Source organism: Mastigoproctus giganteus, chromosome 3, assembly GCF_048544385.1.
Source record: "Mastigoproctus giganteus isolate SK-2022 chromosome 3, ASM4854438v1, whole genome shotgun sequence".
Classification (NCBI taxonomy): Eukaryota; Metazoa; Arthropoda; class Arachnida; order Uropygi; family Thelyphonidae; genus Mastigoproctus; species Mastigoproctus giganteus.
In genome coordinates this window covers 140,640,366-140,659,960 of record NC_143577.1, presented here as the reverse complement: position 1 = coordinate 140,659,960, position 19,595 = coordinate 140,640,366, and the positions used below count along the sequence as shown (strand labels likewise).

At 41.7% G+C, this 19,595-nt stretch overlaps 1 protein-coding gene across 4 annotated transcripts in view; it reads right to left on the bottom strand.

Moving 5' to 3' along the window:
• LOC150088291 (phosphatidylinositol 4-phosphate 5-kinase type-1 alpha-like) overlaps positions 1 to 19,595 on the bottom strand; it is a 743,292-nt gene that overhangs the window by 529,592 nt on the left and 194,105 nt on the right. For all 4 annotated transcript variants that reach the window (XM_090370677.1, XM_090370676.1, XM_090370679.1 and 1 more), the window contains one exon: positions 14,352 to 14,504. In XM_090370677.1, the coding sequence (XP_090226803.1) occupies positions 14,352 to 14,504 (153 nt within the window). The remainder of the gene's footprint in view (positions 1 to 14,351; positions 14,505 to 19,595) is intronic.

The following is a 19,595-nucleotide window of genomic DNA, read 5'->3' as shown; positions in this document are numbered from 1 at the left end:
GTCTGACTAGTGTGTGTGTGAGTGACCAACCCACAAATTCCAGTCAATATCTGGGAAATTAAAATCGCCTATTATAAGACTCTCTGATTTACTGTCCCACTCTATTTCCCTGTACAGTATCTTATTATACTCATCAGAGTCATTAGGCCTATAGCACACTCCTATTCTCAATTCTGATTTCCCTATGCTTATGTCACACCAAACTGAGTCGACACTGCCCTGTCCATCAATGTCTACTCGCTTCGCTTCCTTGGATTTTTTGTGTTTCTTAACTAATAGCATAACCCCTCCTCCTCTCCTGTCCTGTCTATCCCTTCTATACACATTGTATTCCCCAAATTCCAGTTCTGCATTCCTTATATCTGTGTGACAACACATCTCTGATATCCCAACAATATCTGCCTTTGATGTTTTGAGCAATACCTCAAATTCATAAAATTTATTTACCAAACTCCTAGCATTGGTGTACATGCAAGTATACATGCACCAGTTCTTATTCTTAGCTGCCCTAACACAACCCATGTGTTTACTTGTTCCGCGATTACTCCCAGCAGTCTCTGAAATATCCTGTATCTTGTTTTCCAGGCTGCTGCTCATTTCAATAGAAGCAATGCAGAATTGGAATTTGGAGAGTACAATGTATACAGAAAGAATAGACAGGACAGGAAGGGAGGAGGGGTTAGCCTGTTAGTTAAGAAACACAAAATCTCAGGAAATGCCTCCAACTGATGTTGGTGGACAATACAGTGTTCAGCCTGTTTGGTGTGAAATAAGCACAGAGAAAGGAAAAATGAGAGTAGGTGTGCATTAGGCCTAATGAATCTGATGAGTATAATGAGCAATTGTGCAGAGAAATAGAGTGGGCTAGTAAATCAGAATGTCTTATAATCGGGGATTTTAACTTTCCAGATATTGACTAGAACTATTGTGGGTTGGTCACTCGCACACTAGCAAGACTTTTGTCAATTTATTGGATGAACTGTTTTCTACAGCAACATGTTCAAGAGGCAACCAGAGGGAGTAATACTCTTGATCTGATTATCAGCAGTGATTATTCATGCATTAAGAATTTGCAGATAAAGGAACCACTGAATGACAGTGATCACAACGTACTGATGTGGAAATTACATAAAGATATAACTATCATTAAGGTTTTTGGTTTCATAAAGTTGACTTGACAGTAGACTTGAAGCTGATTGGGCAGTGCAAAGTTTCTCAAAATGGAAAGTGGAATGCAATGTGCTATCATCGGAAAAACTATGGATAGGATTTCCAGTCAATGGAACAAGGTCCTTAATATACAAGAGGAAAAGAGTGGGGGACAGAAATGAACCTTGGGGGACACCAGCATTAGTGGAGAAGTTAGAAGACAGAGAGCCATCTCCTCGGTGAGTGATCAGAGAGAACACTGGATAACCAATTAAAAAAAACAGTTGGCAAACCATAAGATGGAAGCTTGTTTAGAAGACCTTTATACCAAACATGATTGAAAGCCTTTGAGGTGTCAAGAGCAACTGCTTGTGTTTCAACGAACTTTTCCATTGAATTTGTCCATAAATGGGTAACATAAGCCAGAATATCACCAGTGGATCGACACTGACAGAATCCATACTGGCTGTTGTTATTGTTATTTGGTTTTTAGGAGCATTAGCAACTAGGGCCATATTGCTTCGGGGATATGTGGTGATCATTCCCTGACCTTTCCACATCCTCCGTATTTGGTGGTCAGGAGCTTGAACCCCCGTCTAATCAAGACGCGTGTGCTATGCACTGCTGCTCCTGCCCACCTTCCATAAAGGCATTAGCATTAGTAGAGGCATTTGATGCAAGAAAGCAAGCTTATGCAGCATCAGCCAAAAAAAAAAAAAAAAAAAAAACCCCTTCCACTTCACCCCTCTGTTCGTTCAAAATACCTGTCCAGCTGAGCCTTAAACTTATTTAGGCTATCAACCTCCACCACAAGGGATGGCAGTCTGTTTCACCAACCAACCACCCGCTGGCTAAAGGCAAATTTCCGCACGTCTATCCTACATCTGTCTTTCCTCAATTTGAATTTATGCCCTCTCAGGTGATTTTTCTGAGCTAGAGGAAGAATCCCATCAGCATTGAGCATGCTTAAACCATTCAAGGCTTTATACACCTCTATCAGATCACCTCGCTGGTGCCTAGTCTCCAGACACTGTAATTTGCAAAACTTAAGCCTTTCTTCGTAAGAGCACCCCTTTGTTCCATTCACTAATCTTGTTGCCCTTCTCTGTACTCGTTCCAGCAGCTCTACATCCTTCTTGAAATGAGGCCTCCAGACCTGTATACAGTACTCTAGGTGTGGTCTGACCATTGCCTTATACAATGGAATAATCACCTCCTTATCCCTGCTGGAAAAATTCCTGTATATCATTGACAATACTCCATGAGCTACTCTTGCAGCCAGTCTGCACTGCTCAGAGAACTTCATATCTGCCTGCACAATCACCCCCAAGTCCCTTTCATTCTCTACCACTGTCAGTGTAGTACCACAGAGTTGATACGTTGCTCTGGGGTTGCTTTTTCCCATGTGTAGTACTTTACATTTGTCAATGTTAAACTTCATTTGCCACCTCTCAGCCCATCTGCTCAACCTTTCCAGATCCTTTTGCAGCAGCATAGTGTCAGTAGTGTCCTTGACAACCCTGCCAACCTTTGTATCATCTGCAAACTTGGACATTAAGCTTGATATACCATCATCAATATCATTTATAAATACAGAAAACAATAATGGACCCAACACTGAGCCCTGAGGGACTCCACTAATAACATTAGTCCACGATGAGCAGTGTCCATTGATTACCACTCTCTGTCTTCTCCCCCTCAACCACCCCTTTATCCATAGCAGCAATTTGCCTCCAATGTCACACTGCTCCAATTTGTGTAGCAGTCTTCCATGTGCAACAGTATCAAAAGCCTTTCTAAGATCCAAGTATATAATATCAAAGTTATTCCCTGCATCCAGTTCTTTTGTGACTGCATCATAGTATCCAATCAAGTTGGTCAGGCAAGACTTCCCCTTAACAAAACCATGCTGTGTCTGAGCTATAACTGAAGTCTTGTCTAAATGATCCTGCAGTGCTTCTTTAACCAGTGCCTCCATTAATTTTCCTGGAACAGAAGTTAAGCTCACAGGTCTATAATTACTTGTGTCAGCCTTTGATCCTCCTTTGTGAATTGGGGTCACATTTGCACATTTCCAGTCTATGGGTACCTCCCCTGAGTCCAAGGAAGCTCTCATAATTATGGCTAACGGTTTGCTTACTTCCTTTGCTGCCTCCTTTAATATAACTGGATAGATCCCATCCACCCCGGGTGCCTTTCTTGTGTTTATCTTCAACAGTTTCTCCTCCACTTTACTCCCAGTTATTTCAAGATTCTGTAGCTTACTGCTAGAGTTGAATACACCTCTGGCATTCCCCTTGCTGAATAACTCCTCATGTGTGAATGTCGATGCAAAATATTCATTTAGTTTGTTAGCTACCTGAGCAGGATCATCAACAGTTGACCCATCAATATCAAGTGGACCAATCTGATTCATCCCCTTCCTTCTAGAGTTTACATAAGTAAAGAACTCTTTGCTGTTTTTCTTTGCATCCCTTGCCAAGGATTTCTCGTAATCTGCCTTCGCCTGCCTAACCTCCTTTGTAACTTGGTTGCATATCAACTTGTATCTATCATAGGCTTCTGTGTCAATTTGTAAGTATCCCATGCATTTTTCTTCTCTGCCATATGCCTCATTAGTTCATCTGACATCCATTTTGGCCTAAACCTTGAACAATATTTCTTAGTTGGTATGTAAAGCCTAGTAGCTTCCAAGATAAGTTCTTTGAATGCTTCCCATTTTGAATTTGCTGTTGGTAACATCATCAGTTGGTCCCACTGTATAGAATTTAAATACTGTCTCAGTCCATCGTAGTCGCCTTTACGGAAGCAATAACCCTTCCCTTTACCCCTAATGGTAGTTACCTCTTTCAGTAAATCCCACTTCAGCACACTGTGATCACTGCCACCTAGTGGTTCATTTATCTGCAGATTCTTAATGCATGAAGAATCACTGCTGATAATCAAATCAAGAGTATTACTCCCTCTAGTTGCCTCCCTAACATGCTGATGTAGAAAACAATCATCCAATAAATCCACAAAAGCCCTGCTAGTGTGTGAGTAACCAGCCCCCAAATTCCAGTCAATATCTGGGAAATTAAAATCTCCCATTATAAGACTCTCTGATTTACTGGCCCACTCTATTTCCCTGTCCAGTTCCTTATTATACTCATCAGAGTCATTAGGCCTATAGCACACTCCTACTCTCAATTTTGATCTCCCAATGCTTATGTCACACCAAACTGACTCAACACTGCACTGTCCAGCGATGTCGACTGGCTTCACTTCCTTGGTTTTTATGTGTTTCTTAACTAATAGCATAACCCCTCCCCCCTTCCTATCCTGTCTATCCTTTCTGTAGACGTTGTACTCCCCAAATTGCATTTCTGCATCCCTTATATCTGTGTGACACCACGTCTCTGATATCCCAACAATATCTGCCTTTGATGTTTTGAGCAATACCTCAAATTCATCAAATTTATTTACTAAACTCCTAGCATTGGTGTACACGCAAGTATACCTGCACCTGTTTCTATTCTTAGCTACCCTAACACAACCCATGTGTTTACTTGTACCGCAATGGCTCCCAGCAGTCTCTGAAATACCATGCATCTTGTTTTTCAGGCTTCTGCTCATTCTAATAGAAGCAGTGCAAGAATCTCTTTCACCTCTGCCAGTGGCTACTGTCAATCTATTGGTCTTTGTCTCTCCCCAAGCTAGCAGTTTTCCGACCCACCTAACACTGCCTCGATAGCATCAGCAAATATTCTTGCACCCTTTCTATTTAAGTGTATCCCATCCCTGTAGAAGCAATCTCTCCTGTTAACAAGTACAGTCATGGCTGAAAAAAATTCTACCCCTTGAGTCTTGCACAATCTTTCCAGGGCCGAATTGATTGACAAGGCTCTCATCATATACTCCCTCCTATCGTGATCTGATCAAGGCAATCTTTCATCTGATCAAGGCAATCTTGATCAGATGAAAGGTTTCTACGTAGTTTAAGAGTTGGCGGTTAATTGATTTCTCCATTACTTTAGAAAGAGTAGAAGTAATTGCAATGGGATGATAATTCAATGGGAGGGACTTGTCACTCTTTTTAGGAACTGACTGGATTTGAGCAAATTTCCAAGCAGAAGGAAAAACACCTTTGGAATAAGAAAGTGAAAAAAGGCGGCACAGAACACGAGTAAGTTCAGGAGCAGAGGTTTTGAGAACAAGTGAAGAAATACCATCGGGACCTTGAGCTTTCTTAGCATCGTGATTTGTAAAAATCCTTCTGACATCGTTTTGGCGGAAGACCACAGGAGGCATTGAATGGAGTGTGTTAGGAGTGGTGGAAGATGTTTTACCAAGATCATTAATACATCAGTTGGAAAAGAAATGGGAAGCTAGCGGGTGAGCTTTATCCTTGACTGAAGTGACGACAGAACCATCTGTTGGTTTTGACAGAGGTAGTAGCAGAGATGGGCAAAAGTTGCGGCCTATAGCTTTGGCAAGAGACCAGAATGCACGGCTACCATTATGGCAAGAAGCAAGTTTTCTACTCTTAGCCTGTTCAAAATCTAGTTTGGACTGATTAATGACTGCTTTACAATTGTTGCGAGCTTTACTGCTTTACAATTTAGTGTAGGCAGAAAATGAAACTGAAGAATTAGAAACAAGCCAATTACGATATGCAACATTCTTCTCTTGAACAGCCTTAATACATTTATTGGAAAACCAAAGTTTAGATAAAGGATGAGATTTTACAGTGGAGTGTGGAATAAAGGTTCCATTCCTACCAGAATAATTTCACTGACACGATCTGAGCAAACGTTGACATCAGAAGTTTTGAAACAGTAGTCCGACCAAGGAAAAGAAGAAAAGAAATCTTGAATGTCATCCCATTTTGCATTCTTGTAAGGCAAAACAATATGAGGTTGGGAATAGCCATGAGATAAAGGCTCCATTGGAGAAGAGACAATCTCCAAGTTGTGATCTGAAGTGCCTAAAGGACCTCTCACTACAACCGTGTAGTTAGAAGGGTTGTGAGAAAAAGATCACGCGTATTGGCTGTATGGTTAAGATGAATGAACAATGAACAGGTAAATGAACAATCTGTGCAAGGTCATTAGTAATTGCAAAAGCCTCAGCATCTCGACCAGTTGGGTCAGTGTGACTAGAAAACAGAAGCCAGGTGGAATTGTGAACATTAAAATCACCAAGGAAAATTACCTCACTGTTAGGAGAGTTGGACTGGAAAAAGTCAAATTGCAAAGAGAGGAAGTCAAAGAGCTCCAAGTGATTAGTGGAGTTAGGAGAATGGTAGAGACAATGTATGAATTTGGCACAGTGAGGTACAGAGATTTTAAGCTAGAGAAGATCAAAGAGAGGAAATTCCAAATTACCAATTCTCTGGCAGGGAATATCGGAAAGGACATATGCACAAGTACCACCTTTGAGGCAAAAGGAATCATACAGTGAATAATTTGGGCAACTGAGATGAGCAGTAGTTGAATTAACCAATAACTGAGATTCTGTCAGGAAAAAGTACATGAGGTTTGGCAGACTGCAAGTGGAAATGGACATCATTGAGATTATAATTGAGACTACATATACAAAGGGTACTAGGAAAGTTTTGCAATACAGCTTTGTTTATTTAATTTTTTCAAAGTAATTTCCTCTACATTCAATACACCTCTCCATCCTCCGAAACCAATCTTTAAACCAGTTCTGCCAAGTTTCACTAGGGAGTAAAGCACACTCCTTGTCCCAAGCCCGTAGAAGGTCCTCATCACTGGAAAACCGCCTCCCTTTTAGCTTCATTTTCACATGCGGGAACAGTGCAAAGTCGCACAAGTGCAAATTGCTTTTATTATTTTATAGTAGTGACCACCAGAAATGTGTTTTAGGAAAATATCACAAAGGTGTTCAAAAATTGATTCTTATAACAGAACATATGATAATGATGAAAATGTACTGCAATTTCCATTATAAAGACGACTTTTTTTACAGAGATAAATAGTTTAGTTATATAGTGAAAATTTTGACTTCCAAGGTCTTGGAACAAATTACCAAAAAAAAACTGTGTTATTGGGTTCACATTACAATATTTTCATGATACCTCCATTTATTCCTACGGGACGCAAAATACGTTTCAATGATTCTTTAATTTTGCACAGCCGGCAAAAACTTACATAAAGTCGAATTTCCGTATGTCACAGCAATTCCCCGACTAATATTCGACATTAGCATAATGCTAATGTCGAGTATTATGTAAGTCGGGGAGTGGCTGTATACTGCTGCTAGGAGTTGAGTAAATAAATTTGATGAATTTGAGGTGCTGGTCTAAACATCAAAGGTAGATATTGTTGGGATATCAATATTGAAAAAATGTTGTGAATTAGGGTTAAATTTGAAAGTGTCTGCAGTTCTGCCCAGACATGATAGGAGGGAGTATATGATGACAGCCTTGTCAATCAATTCAGCCCTGGAGAGATTGTGCAAGGCTCATGGGGTAGAATTTTTTTCAGCGTGGTCTGTGATTGATAACAGGAGGCTGCTTCTACAGGGATGAGAAACTCTTAAACAGAAAGAGGTGCAAAAATATTTGCAGTGCTATTGAGGCAGCATTAGGAGGGTTGGAATCCTGCTAGCTTGGAGGAATTCATGGACAAAAAGATTAACAGTAGCAAGCAGAGGCAAAAGTGATTCTTGAACTGTTTCCATTGTAATGAGCAGCAGCATAGTAGCTGCAGCTTAGTTACCCTAACCCAGCAAGTAGCTGGGTTAAGGTAACTAAGAGTAAGAACAGGTGAATGTATACATACATGCACACCAATTCTGCAAGTATAGTAAATAAATTTGATGAATTTGAAATGATATTCAAGACATCAACGGCATATATTGTTGGGATATCAGAGACAGTGTCACACAAATATAAGCAGTGCATAATTTGAATTTGGGGAGTACAATTTGTACAGAAAAGATACACAGGACAGGAAGAGAGGAGGGGTTATGCTGTTAGATAAGAAACACATAAAATCTAAGGAAGTGCATCCAGTTGACATGAGTGGACAGTGCAATGTTGAGTCAGTTTGGTGGTAAGGCCTGACATAGCCCAGTGGTCAGGAGCGAGGGTGCATAGCACGCATTCCTTGAGTGGACCGGGGTTCAAGCCCGTGACTACTAAATACGATAAATATTTGTATTGACGATTTATTGTAAACTCTACTGACTTGGTTGTCGTGCCGGAGTATAAACAGAAAATTTATTTATTTATAAATCCTAGAAAGGGATAATGAAAGTAGGAGCCTGTTATAGGCCTAATGACTCCAATGAGTACTACAACTGTGCAGAGAAATAGAGTAGGCAAGTAAATCAGAATGTTTGCAGTGGGGGATTTTAACTTACCAGATATTGACTGGTACTTGTGGATTGGTCACTCGCATGCTAGAAAAACTTCTGTGTATTTATTTGAAGATTGTTTTCTACAGCACCAAATTTGTGGGGCAACCAGAGGGAGTAATACTCTTGATCTGATTATCAGCAGTGATTAGATTATTCATGCTTTAAAAATTTGCAGATAAAGGAACCACTAAGTGGCAGTGATCACAGTGTACTAATGTGGGAAATACTTAGAGATGTAACTACCATGAAGAGTAAAGGGAAAGGTTTTTGCTTTCATAAAGATGACTACAGTGGTCTCCAGTGGTGTATCCAGCTTTCATTGTAAGGGGGGAATATGGCAACCAGGTCCAGGTAACATCGTAAGGGGGGGGGACTGGCAACCAGGCTTTTGAGTTTTTTTTTAGAACGTCTTCTGCACTCCATTCTGTTTCTTTAATATCAAATTTTTGGTTAAGGGGAACATATGCCTTCTCTGCCCACCCCAGAATATGCCCCTGGTGGTCTTAGCCAGTTTTTAAATTCCATACATTGGGATCAACTAATTAAACACAGCAAATTCTAAATGGAAAGCCTTCAAGAAATTAATCTTGGAAGCTACTAGGCTTTTCATATCAACTAAGAAATGCCATTCAAGATTTAGACCTAAATGGATGTCAGATGAACTAATGAGGATCATCTCGGAACAGAAACAGGCTTGGGATGCATATAAATTATCAGGAGCCACAGAAGCCTATGGTAGACATAAGCTAGTTTGTAATCAAGTCCCAAAGGAGGTTAGGCAAGTGTAGGCTGATTACAAAAAATCCTTGGCAAAGGATGCAAAGAAAAATGGTAAAGAGTTCTTTACTTATATAAACTCTAGAAGGAAGGGGATGAATCAGATTGGCCCACTTCATGTTGGTGGTTCAACTGATGATCCTCAGCTGACAAACTACATCAGTATTTTGCATCTACGTTCAAATATGTGGACGTCTATAGGTAAGTGGATGACAGAAGCTTATTAAACTCTAACAGGGAGCTTAATAATTTTGTAATAATGGAAAGCAAAAATGCAAAGTACTGCATATGGGTAGCAGTAATCCAAGAGAAACATAACTGTGTGTAGTACACTCAGGGAGGTGGAGAATGAAAAAGACATGGGGGTAATTGTGCACTCAGATATGAAGTTCTCTGAGCAATACAGATGAGCTGCCATAGCAGGGCATGGAGTTTTGTCAATGATATATAAGAATTTTGCTAGTAGAGACAAGGAGGTGATTATCCCCTTATATAAGGCAATGGTGAAGTCACACCTTGAGTCCTGCATACAGGTCTGGAGGCATCATTTTAGGAAGGATGTAGAGCTGCAAGAACAAGTACAGTGAAGAGCAAGAAGATTGGTGAGAGGAACAAAGGGGTGCACTTATGAAGAAAGGCTTAAATATTCCGCAAGTTGCAGCATCTGGAGACTAGGCACCTGCAAGGTGATCTGATTGAGGTGTATAGGGCCTTGAATGGTTTGAGCAAGCTCAATGCTGACAGGATACTTCTGCTTGCTCAGATTAAGAACCTGAGGGGGCATAGGTTCAAATTGAGGAAAGACAGTTGTAGAATAGATGTGAGGAAGTTTCCTTTAGCCAGCACATAGTTGATTGCTGGAAAAGTAGTATTGGCATGTGATGCAAGAAAGCAAGTGTATGAGCTTATGCAGCATCAGCCAAAAAAAAAAAAAAAAAAAAAAAAGTCACACCATTCCCTCCAAATGCCTGTCCAGTTCCTCCTTAAATTTATTTAACCTATCAACTTCCACAACGACAGATGGAAGTTTGTTCCAGCAATTAACCACCCGCTGGCAAAAGGCAAATTTCCGCACATCTATTCTACATCTGTCTTTTCTTAATTTGAATTTATGCCCCCTTAGGTTCGTAATCTGAACAAGTGGAAGGATCCCATCAGAATTCAGCGTGCTCAACCCATTCAAGGCCTTATACACCTCAATCAGATCACCGCGCAGGTGCCTAGTCTCCAGCCACTGCAATTTGCAGAACTTCAGCCTCTCTCTTGATAAGAGTATCCCTTCATTCCCCTCACAATTCTTGTTGCCCTTCTCTGTACACGCTCAAGTAAATCTACTCCTTCCTAATATGAGGCTTCCAGACCTGTACGCAGTACTCAAGGTGCGACCTGACTTTGCCTTATACAGAGGGACAATCACCTCCTTCTCCCTGCTAGCAAAATTCCTATATATCATTGACAAAACCCCATGACCTGCCCTGGCAGCCTATCTGCATTGCTCAGAAAACTGCATATCTGACTGCACAATTACTCCCAGGTCTTTTTCGTTTTCTACCACCTTAAGTATAGTACCACACAGTTGGTACGTTTCTCTGGGGTTACTTCTATCCATATGCAGTACTTTGCATTTGTCAAGGTTAAACTTCAGTTGCCATTTCTTAGCCCATCTGCCCAAATTATCTAGATCCTGTTGCAGTAGCTCACTGCCATTACTGATTAACAAACCTGCCAACCTTTGTATCATCTGCAAACTTCGACACTAAGCCTGATATACCTTCATCAATATCATTGATAAATATACAAAACAACAGTGGACCCAACACTGAACCCTGTGGGAGTCCACTAATAACATTATTCCACGAAGAGGAGCACCCATTAATTACCACCCTCTGTCTTCTCCTACTCAACCATCCTTTTATCCATTGTAGCAACTTATCCTTAATACCATTCTGCTCCAATTTGTACAATAGTCTTCCATGAGCAACAGTGTCAAAAGCTTTCCTGAAATCCAAATATCAAAATTATTTTTTGCATCCAGTTCCTTTGTAACCACATTATAATATCTATCAAATTTGTCAGACAAGACTTTCCCTGTTGTTGTGCAAGTTAATAGCTTAAATAAATTTAAGACTGAACTAAATAAACATTTGGAGTGACCAGATGGGTGAAATGGAAAGGGTTTTTTTTTTTTTTTTTTTGGCTAATGCTGTATAAGCTTGCTTTCTTGCACCGTATGCCTCAACCCAAGAATCCTTGTCTTAGCTATGGTAACCCAATTATTCTCTCATAATTATGGTCACAGGTGTGTTTACCATTTTTTCTGCTTCATTTAATGTAATCAGATCAATTCCATCAGCCATATATGCCTTACTTACTTTTGGATTCAAGAATTTATTCTCTGTTAACACAAAATTCCTTCAGCTATTATCAACTGCAACTTGCTGTACTACTGTTACCCACATCCATAAAAACTTGGAAGCATGAATGTAGATGCAAAACATTTATTTTGTCAGCAACCAGAACAACATCATGTATAGTTATGCCATTTATATCTAGTGGCCAATATGGTTCATACCTTTCCTTCTAGTGCAAGCAAAGAATTCTACTCAATGTCATATTCTTAGAGAAAAACTTCTCGTAATCTGCCTTAGCTTGCCTAACTTCCTTAGTAGCTTATTGCAAAATTCTCCCATTTTACCAACTCATTCCCTCCAATAGTTTGTCTAGTCCTTGCGGTCCTTGAGGGTGTCACAGTCATTCTCTCAGATATGCCAAGATGTGCTTGCTACTTGGATGTCTAAAATGCTGATGAAACTGATATTTGGGTGACACCCAAGTCAAGTGGACCTAATTTCGGCAAAGTCAGGTCAAAGGTGGTACTTGTGCATATGTCAAATCTAATATTCCCTCTCAGAGAATTAGTAATTTGGAATCTCCTCTTTTCGAATTTCTCTGGCTTATAATCTCTCCACCAGATGAACAAATTCATTTGTTCCCTCTATTGTTTTCCTAACTCCAACTACACTAATCACTTGGAACTCTTTGACTTCCTCTCTCTTTGAAACTTTACTTTCTCCAGTCCAACTTTCCTAACAGTGCGGTAATTTGCCACAGATTTTAATGTTCACAACTCCAGATGGCTTCTGTTTTATAGTCGTACAGACCCAGCTTGTCGAGATGCTGATTTTTACAATTAAAGATTGTTCATTTACCTACCAGAACACCGGACAATCCTAACAATTCAGCCAACACACTTGATCTTTTTCTCACAAACAACCCCTCTAAGTACACGGTCAAGGTTTCCTCTAGGCACCTCAGATCACAACTTGGTGATAGTCTCTTCTCCAATTTTCTCAACCTTGTGTTGTTTGGCTTCACAAGAATTCAAAATGGGATAATCTGCATGATTTCTTTTCTTCTGTTCCTTGGTTGGATTACTGTTTCAAAACTTCTGATGTCAACATTTTCTCAGATTTTTCTCTACACAATTGTTCATTGTACTCATCAGATTCATTAGGCCTATAACACACACCTACTCTCGTTTTTCCTTTCTCTGTACTTATGTCACACCAAAGAGACTCGACATTGCATTGTCCACCACCATCGATTGGATGCACTTCCTTAGATTTTATGTGTTTCTTAACTAACAGCATAACCCCTCCTCCCTTCCTGTCCTGTCTATCCTTTCTGTACACATTGTACTCCACACATTTCAATTCTGCACTGCTTATGTCTGTGTGACACAAAGTCTCTGATATCCCAACAATATCTGCCTTTGATGTCTTGACTAAGCACTTCAAGCTCATCAAATTTATTAACTATACTCCTAGCATTGGTGTACATGCAAGTATACATGCACCTATTTCTACTCTTAGTTACCCTAACACAGCCCATGTATTTATTTGTCCCACTATGACTACCAGCAGTCCTGGAAATCTCTATTGCCTTGCTTTCCAGGCTGCTGCTCATTCTAATAGAAGCAGTGCAAGAATCACTTTTGCCTCTGCCTGCAGCCACTTTTAACCTTTTAGTCTGTGTATCCCCCCCAAACAAGCTAGCAGTTTTCCGACACACCTAACACTGCCTCAATAGCATCAGCAAATATTCTTACACCCTTTCTATTTAAGTGTATGCCCATCCATGTGCAAGCAGTCTCTCCTGTCAACAAGCACAGACCAGGCTGAAAAAGGCTTTGAATGGATTAAGCAAACTCAGTTCTGATGGGATTCTTCCTCATGCTCAAACTACACACACACACGCGCGCACACACACACACGCGCGCGCACACACACACACGCGCGCGCACACACACACACACACACACACAGAAATTTGTGCAGAAGTTTGCTTTTAGCCAATGGGTGGTTGACTGCTGTAACAATCTTCTGCCTGATGTGTAAATGGATAGCTTTAAAATATTCAAGGAAGAACTGAACAAACTATTGTACCTGATGGATAGTTGAAATGGTTTTTTTTTTTTTTTTTTTTTTTGGCCGATGCTGTATAAGCTTGCTTTCTTACATCATTTACCAACATTAATACTACCTTTTTTGATTAACAAACCAAATGCTGGTTGTTGTTGTTGTTGTTATTTGGTTTTTAGAAGCATTAGCAACTAAGGTTATATTGCTCCGGGGATATGCGGTGGTCAATCCCTGACCTTTCCTCATCCTTCATATTTGATGGTCACAGGCTCGAACCCCAGTCTAATCAAGAAGCGTGTGCTAAACAGTGCTGCTCCTGCCCAATGAGCGCCAACAAATGCTGGTTCCAATCATATTGGAACCAGCATTCTGCTGTATATCCATTATGCCTGTCAATTTGCTTCAATCATTTTAATACACAATTATGAAAGCAATTTCTCTGCAATGAAGTATACAAGGTCAAACAGGAATAAACTGACAGATGATATACTGACAATACAAAATGTACTTACAATTTTTATACTGTAAATATTCATTTAAAATAGAGTTAAAAGTATAATAAACAAGTCCAAGCTCTATTTAAGAAATATGAACTTGTAGCAAAGAACAAGCTAGCTCGTAAAAAAAATTTCTTACCATATAATAACCTGGAAGGAGCTTCTGTAAAAATTCTGCCTCTTTATATTGGACTGTCTTTATTATGAACTCATCATCATTTGAAAGATAAAATATACTTCCACTGGCTCCAGGATTTGTTAATTCTCGCAACGGTTCATTGCAAATTGATAACTATCAAAATAATAGAAAACATGAATAATTTTTAAAATCCTTACAATTAGCACTGAAATTTACAAATGCTATTAGTAATAATGCTAAACTGTACCAATGGTTGTTCTGCATACAAAAACAAATTATGTTGAAAAATATATACTGCACACCCCATGAATAAATGTGCTGCACAACAGAAACACTTAATTTGCATCTCTTTCTTGTACGTGGTTATAGAACGTAAAGTAATTTCCTTGAAATAAAAATAAATTATTAATTTCTTCACAATTTTATTCAACAGTTATTCTCCAATTATCAATTACCGTATTTCCTCACATATAAGACACACCTTAATTTTGGGGCCCGAAATTTGAAAAAAAAATGTATTACATAAAGTTATTGAACTCAAGTTTTATTATCATAAAATTCATACAACTCATCACTGTCAAAACTCCCATCCATTAGCTTGTCCTCATCTGTGTCTGGTTAGAATCACTGTCTTCATATATTGCCTCGTCCTCAGTTCCATCTATGGCATTTGGAATGCCGCACTTCTTAAATGACTTGACAATGCTCTCAATCTTGATATTATCCCAGGATCTTTTCACCCAGGTACAAACTTCTCCTATAGTCGGTTTCTTCACTCTTCCTGCTGGTGTCAAATTGTACCCAGAAGACTTCATCCATTGGTTCCATTCATCTCTCATGTCAGCTTTGAAGGGTTTGTTAATGCTGACATCAAGTGGTTGGAGCTGGGATGTCAAGGTATGACGGCAAGTTTTGTTTTTTGCTCTGCAGCAATCTTCTTTGTATTTTTTGTTGTGTGCCCTGACCAGATCAAGCACCAATAGGGCAGGTTTGCGTAAGAGCCCACCTGGTCTCCTGCTCCAAACTTTCTTAAACCAGATCTTCAACCCATCCTGATCCATCCAACCCTTGTCATGAACGTGGACAATCACTCCTCGAGGAATTTCTTCTTTTGGCATTGTTTTGCATTTGAAAATCAGCATAGGCGGCAGCTTGGTTCCATCGGTAGAACAAGCTAGAACAACTGTATAATGGCTTTTTTCATGTCCACTTGTCTTCAGAGTCTACAGTTTTCCCCCCCCTTCTTATCAACAGTTCTGTTACTTGGGACATCAAATTGAAGGGGAACTTTGTCCATATTTGCAATCTGTCCCAACTCAAACTGAAATGTCTTCCGACATTGAATGACAAAACAATGAAATTAAAGGACCTTCTGCTCATATCTTTCATTAGCATCATCATTAGCATCAGTAGAGGTATATGATGCAAGAAAGCAAGCTTACGCAGCATCAGCCAAAAAAAAAAAAAAATACACTTCCACTTCACCCCTCCGTTCGTTCGAAATACCTGTCCAGCTGAGGCCCAAATTCATTCAGGCTATCAACCTCCACAACAAGGGACGGAAGTCCGCTCCACAAACCATCCACCCGCCGGCCAAAAGTAACCCTCCACACACCCATCCCACATCCGCCCTTCCTCAACCCCAATCCATGCCGTCTCAGGCGATTATTCTGAGCAAGAGGAAGAATCCCATCAGCACTGAGCATGCTCAAACCATTCAAGGCCCTATACACCTCCACCAGATAACCCTGCCAGCGCCCAGCCTCCAGACACTGCAACTCGCAAAACATAAGCCCCTCCCCGCAAGAGAAATCCCCCCGCTCCACCCACCAATCCTGCCGCCCCTCTCCGTACTTATTCCAGCAGCTCAACATCCCTCCCGAAATGAGGCCTCCAGACCTGCACACAGCACTCAAGGCGTGGCCCCACCATTGCCCCACACAAGGGAACAATCACCTCCTTATCCCCGCCAGAAAAACTCCCGCACATCACCGACAAGAAACCATGAGCCACTCCCGCAGCCCGTCTGCACTGCCCAGAGAACTTCACATCCGCCAGCACAACCATCCACAGGTCACTTTCATTCTCCACAACTGTCAGTGCAGCACCACACAGCCGACACGTTGCTCCCGTGCTGCTGTTTCCCATACGCAGCACCCCACATTTGTCAATGTTAAACTTCACCCGCCACACCTCAGCCCATCTGGTCAACCTTTCCAGACTCTGCCGCAGCAGCACAGCATCAGTAGTGCCCTCAACAACCCCGCCAACCCCTGCACCATCCGCAAACCTGGACATCAAGCCCGATACACCATCATCAACATCATTCATAAATACAAAAAACAACAACGGACCCAAAACCGAACCCTGAGGGACTCCACCAACAACACCAGTCCACGACGAGCAGCATCCACCCGCTACAACTCCCTGCCCTTTCACCCCCCCATCCACAGCAGCAACCCGCCTCCAACGTCACACCACGCCAATTTGTGCAGCAGTCCCCCACGCGCAACAGTATCAAAAGCCTCTCCAAGATCCAAGCATACAACATCAAAGTTATTCCCTGCATCCAGCTCGCCCGCGACCGCACCACAATATCAAATCAATCTGGTCAGGCAAGACTTCCCCCCGACAAAACCATGCCGTGTCCGAGCCACAACTGAAGTCCCGTCCAGATGATCCCGCAGTGCCTCCCCAACCAGTGCCTCCACTAATCCTCCCAGAACAGAGGCCAAACCCAAAGGTCAACAACTACCTGCGTCAGCCCCCGATCCCCCTCTGCGAATTGGGGCCACACCCCCAGTCCACTGGTACCCCCCCGAGTCCAAGGAAGCTCCCACAACTATGGCCAAGGGCCCACGGGTACCCCCCCCCCCCCGAGTGCAAGGAAGATCCAAGCATACAACATCAAAGTTATTCCCTGCATCCAGCTCCCCCCGACTGCACCACAATATCAAATCAATCTGGTCAGGCAAGACTTCCCCCCCCCCGACAAAAACATGCCGTGTCCGAGCCACAACTGAAGTCCCATCCAGATGATCCCGCAGTGCCTCCCCAACCAGTGCCTCCACTAATCCTCCCGGAACAGAGGCCAAACCCAAAGGTCTACAACTACCTGCGTCAGCCCCCCGATCCCCCTCTGCGAATTGGGGCCACACCCGCACACCCCCAGTCCACAGGTACCCCCCCCCAAGTCCAAGGAAGCTCCAACAACTATGGCCAAGGGCCCTCCGCCGCCTCCCTCATCACAACTGAATAGATCCCATCTACCCCAGGCGCCCCCCCGTGCTTACCCTCACCAGCCCCTCCCCCACCCTACTCTCAGCCACCACAAGATCATCCAGCTTACCGCCAGAGTTGAATACACCTCTGGCATTCCCCTCGCCAAACAACTCCCTACGTGTGAATGCCAATGCAAAACATTCACCCAGCCCGCCAGCTACCTGAGCAGGACCATCAACAGTCGAACCACCGATATCAAGCGAACCAATGTGATTCATCCCCTTCCTTCTAGAGTTTACATAAGTAAAGAACTCTTTGCTGTTTTTCTTTGCATCCTTTGCCAAAGATTTCCGTAATCTACCTTCACCTGCCTAACCTCTGCTTATTGGAGGCTTGAAGTGGTGGAACCCATGTTTAGTCTCTAGAGCTAAGTTCCGGTAAACCCTTCACTATCTCTTCCATCATGCAGTATGATTGATGACTTTTGAGGTTATGATGAACGTCGTGGCGAGATCCCATATTCCTTACATTTTGAGGGTACAGCTCTAAAACGGTTTTCGCAGGCCGGCCGCTAGTTAGCACACCAGACCGGACCTATTGGTAACTCTCTAGGAGGCTTCCGGATCAGCTAGTGTATAATCTTGCTACCTCTACTCTGCCAGATAGTGACTGGAGGGAGTCCGAGTAGTGTGTATGCGGGGAGCATTGTCGAGGCCACGTTATGTCAAGGATCTGGGTATATTCTTACCACATGCATGCCATATCCAAAATTTTCATTACTTCATACAGCATGTCCCACCCACTTTTTCTTACTATTGAATACACCATGAATTGTCAAACTAATAGAGCAAGCTTATCTGCGAAAAGATCTAAACCTCCCAAGGACTTCCTAATTCATTTCACAAATATACGTGGTCTCAATTTTAATCTCAACGATGTCCATTTACACTTGCAGTCTGCCAAACCTCATGTACTTTTTCTGACAGAATTTCAGTTATCGGTTGATTCAACTATTGCTTATCTCAGATGCCCAAATTATTCGCTGTATGATTCCTTTCGCCTCAAAGGTGGTACTTGTGCATATGTCCGTTCTGATATTCCCTGTCAGAGACTTGGCAATTTGGAATCTCCTCTCTTTGATCTTCTCTGGCTTAAAATCTCTCTACCTCATTGTGTCAAATTCTTCTGTTGTCTCTACCGTTCTCCCAACTCGACTAATCACTTGGAGCTCTTTGACTTCCTCTCGTTGCAACTTGACTTTCTCCAGTCCAACTCTCCTAACAGTGAGGTAATTTTCCTTGGTGATTTTAATGTTCACAACCCCAGCTGGCTTCCGTTTTCTAGTTACACCGACCCAGCAGCTCGAGATACTGAGGCTTTTGCAATTACTAATGACCTAGCACAGATTGTTCATTTACCTACAAGAATACCAGACAATCCTAATCATACAGCCAATATGCTTGATCTTTTTCTCAAAAACAACCCTTCTAAGTACACGGTCGAAGTGAGAGCTCCTTTAGGCACTTCAGATCACAACTAGGTGATTGTCTCTTCTCCAATGGAACCTTTATCTCATGGCTATTCCCAAACTCGTGTTGTTTGGCATTACAAGAATGCAAAATGGGATGACCTGCGAGACTTCTTTTCTTCTTTTCCTTGGTCGGATTACTGTTTCAAAAGTTCTGATGTCAATGTTTGCTCAGATCGTGTCAGTGAAATTATTCTTGCAGGAATGGAATCCTTTATCCCACACTCCACTTTAAAATCTCGTCCTTTATCTAAACCTTGGTTTTCCAATAAATGTGCTAAGGCTGTCCAAGAGAAGAATGTTGCATATCGTAATTGGCTTGTTTCTAATTCTTCAGTTTCATTTTCTACCTACACCAAAGCTCGCAACAATTGTAAAGCAGTTATTAATCAGTCCAAACTAGAGTTTGAACAGGCTAAGAGTAGAAAACTTGCTTCTTGCCCTAATGGAAGCCGAGCATTCTGGTCTCTTGCCAAAGCTATTGGCCGCAACTT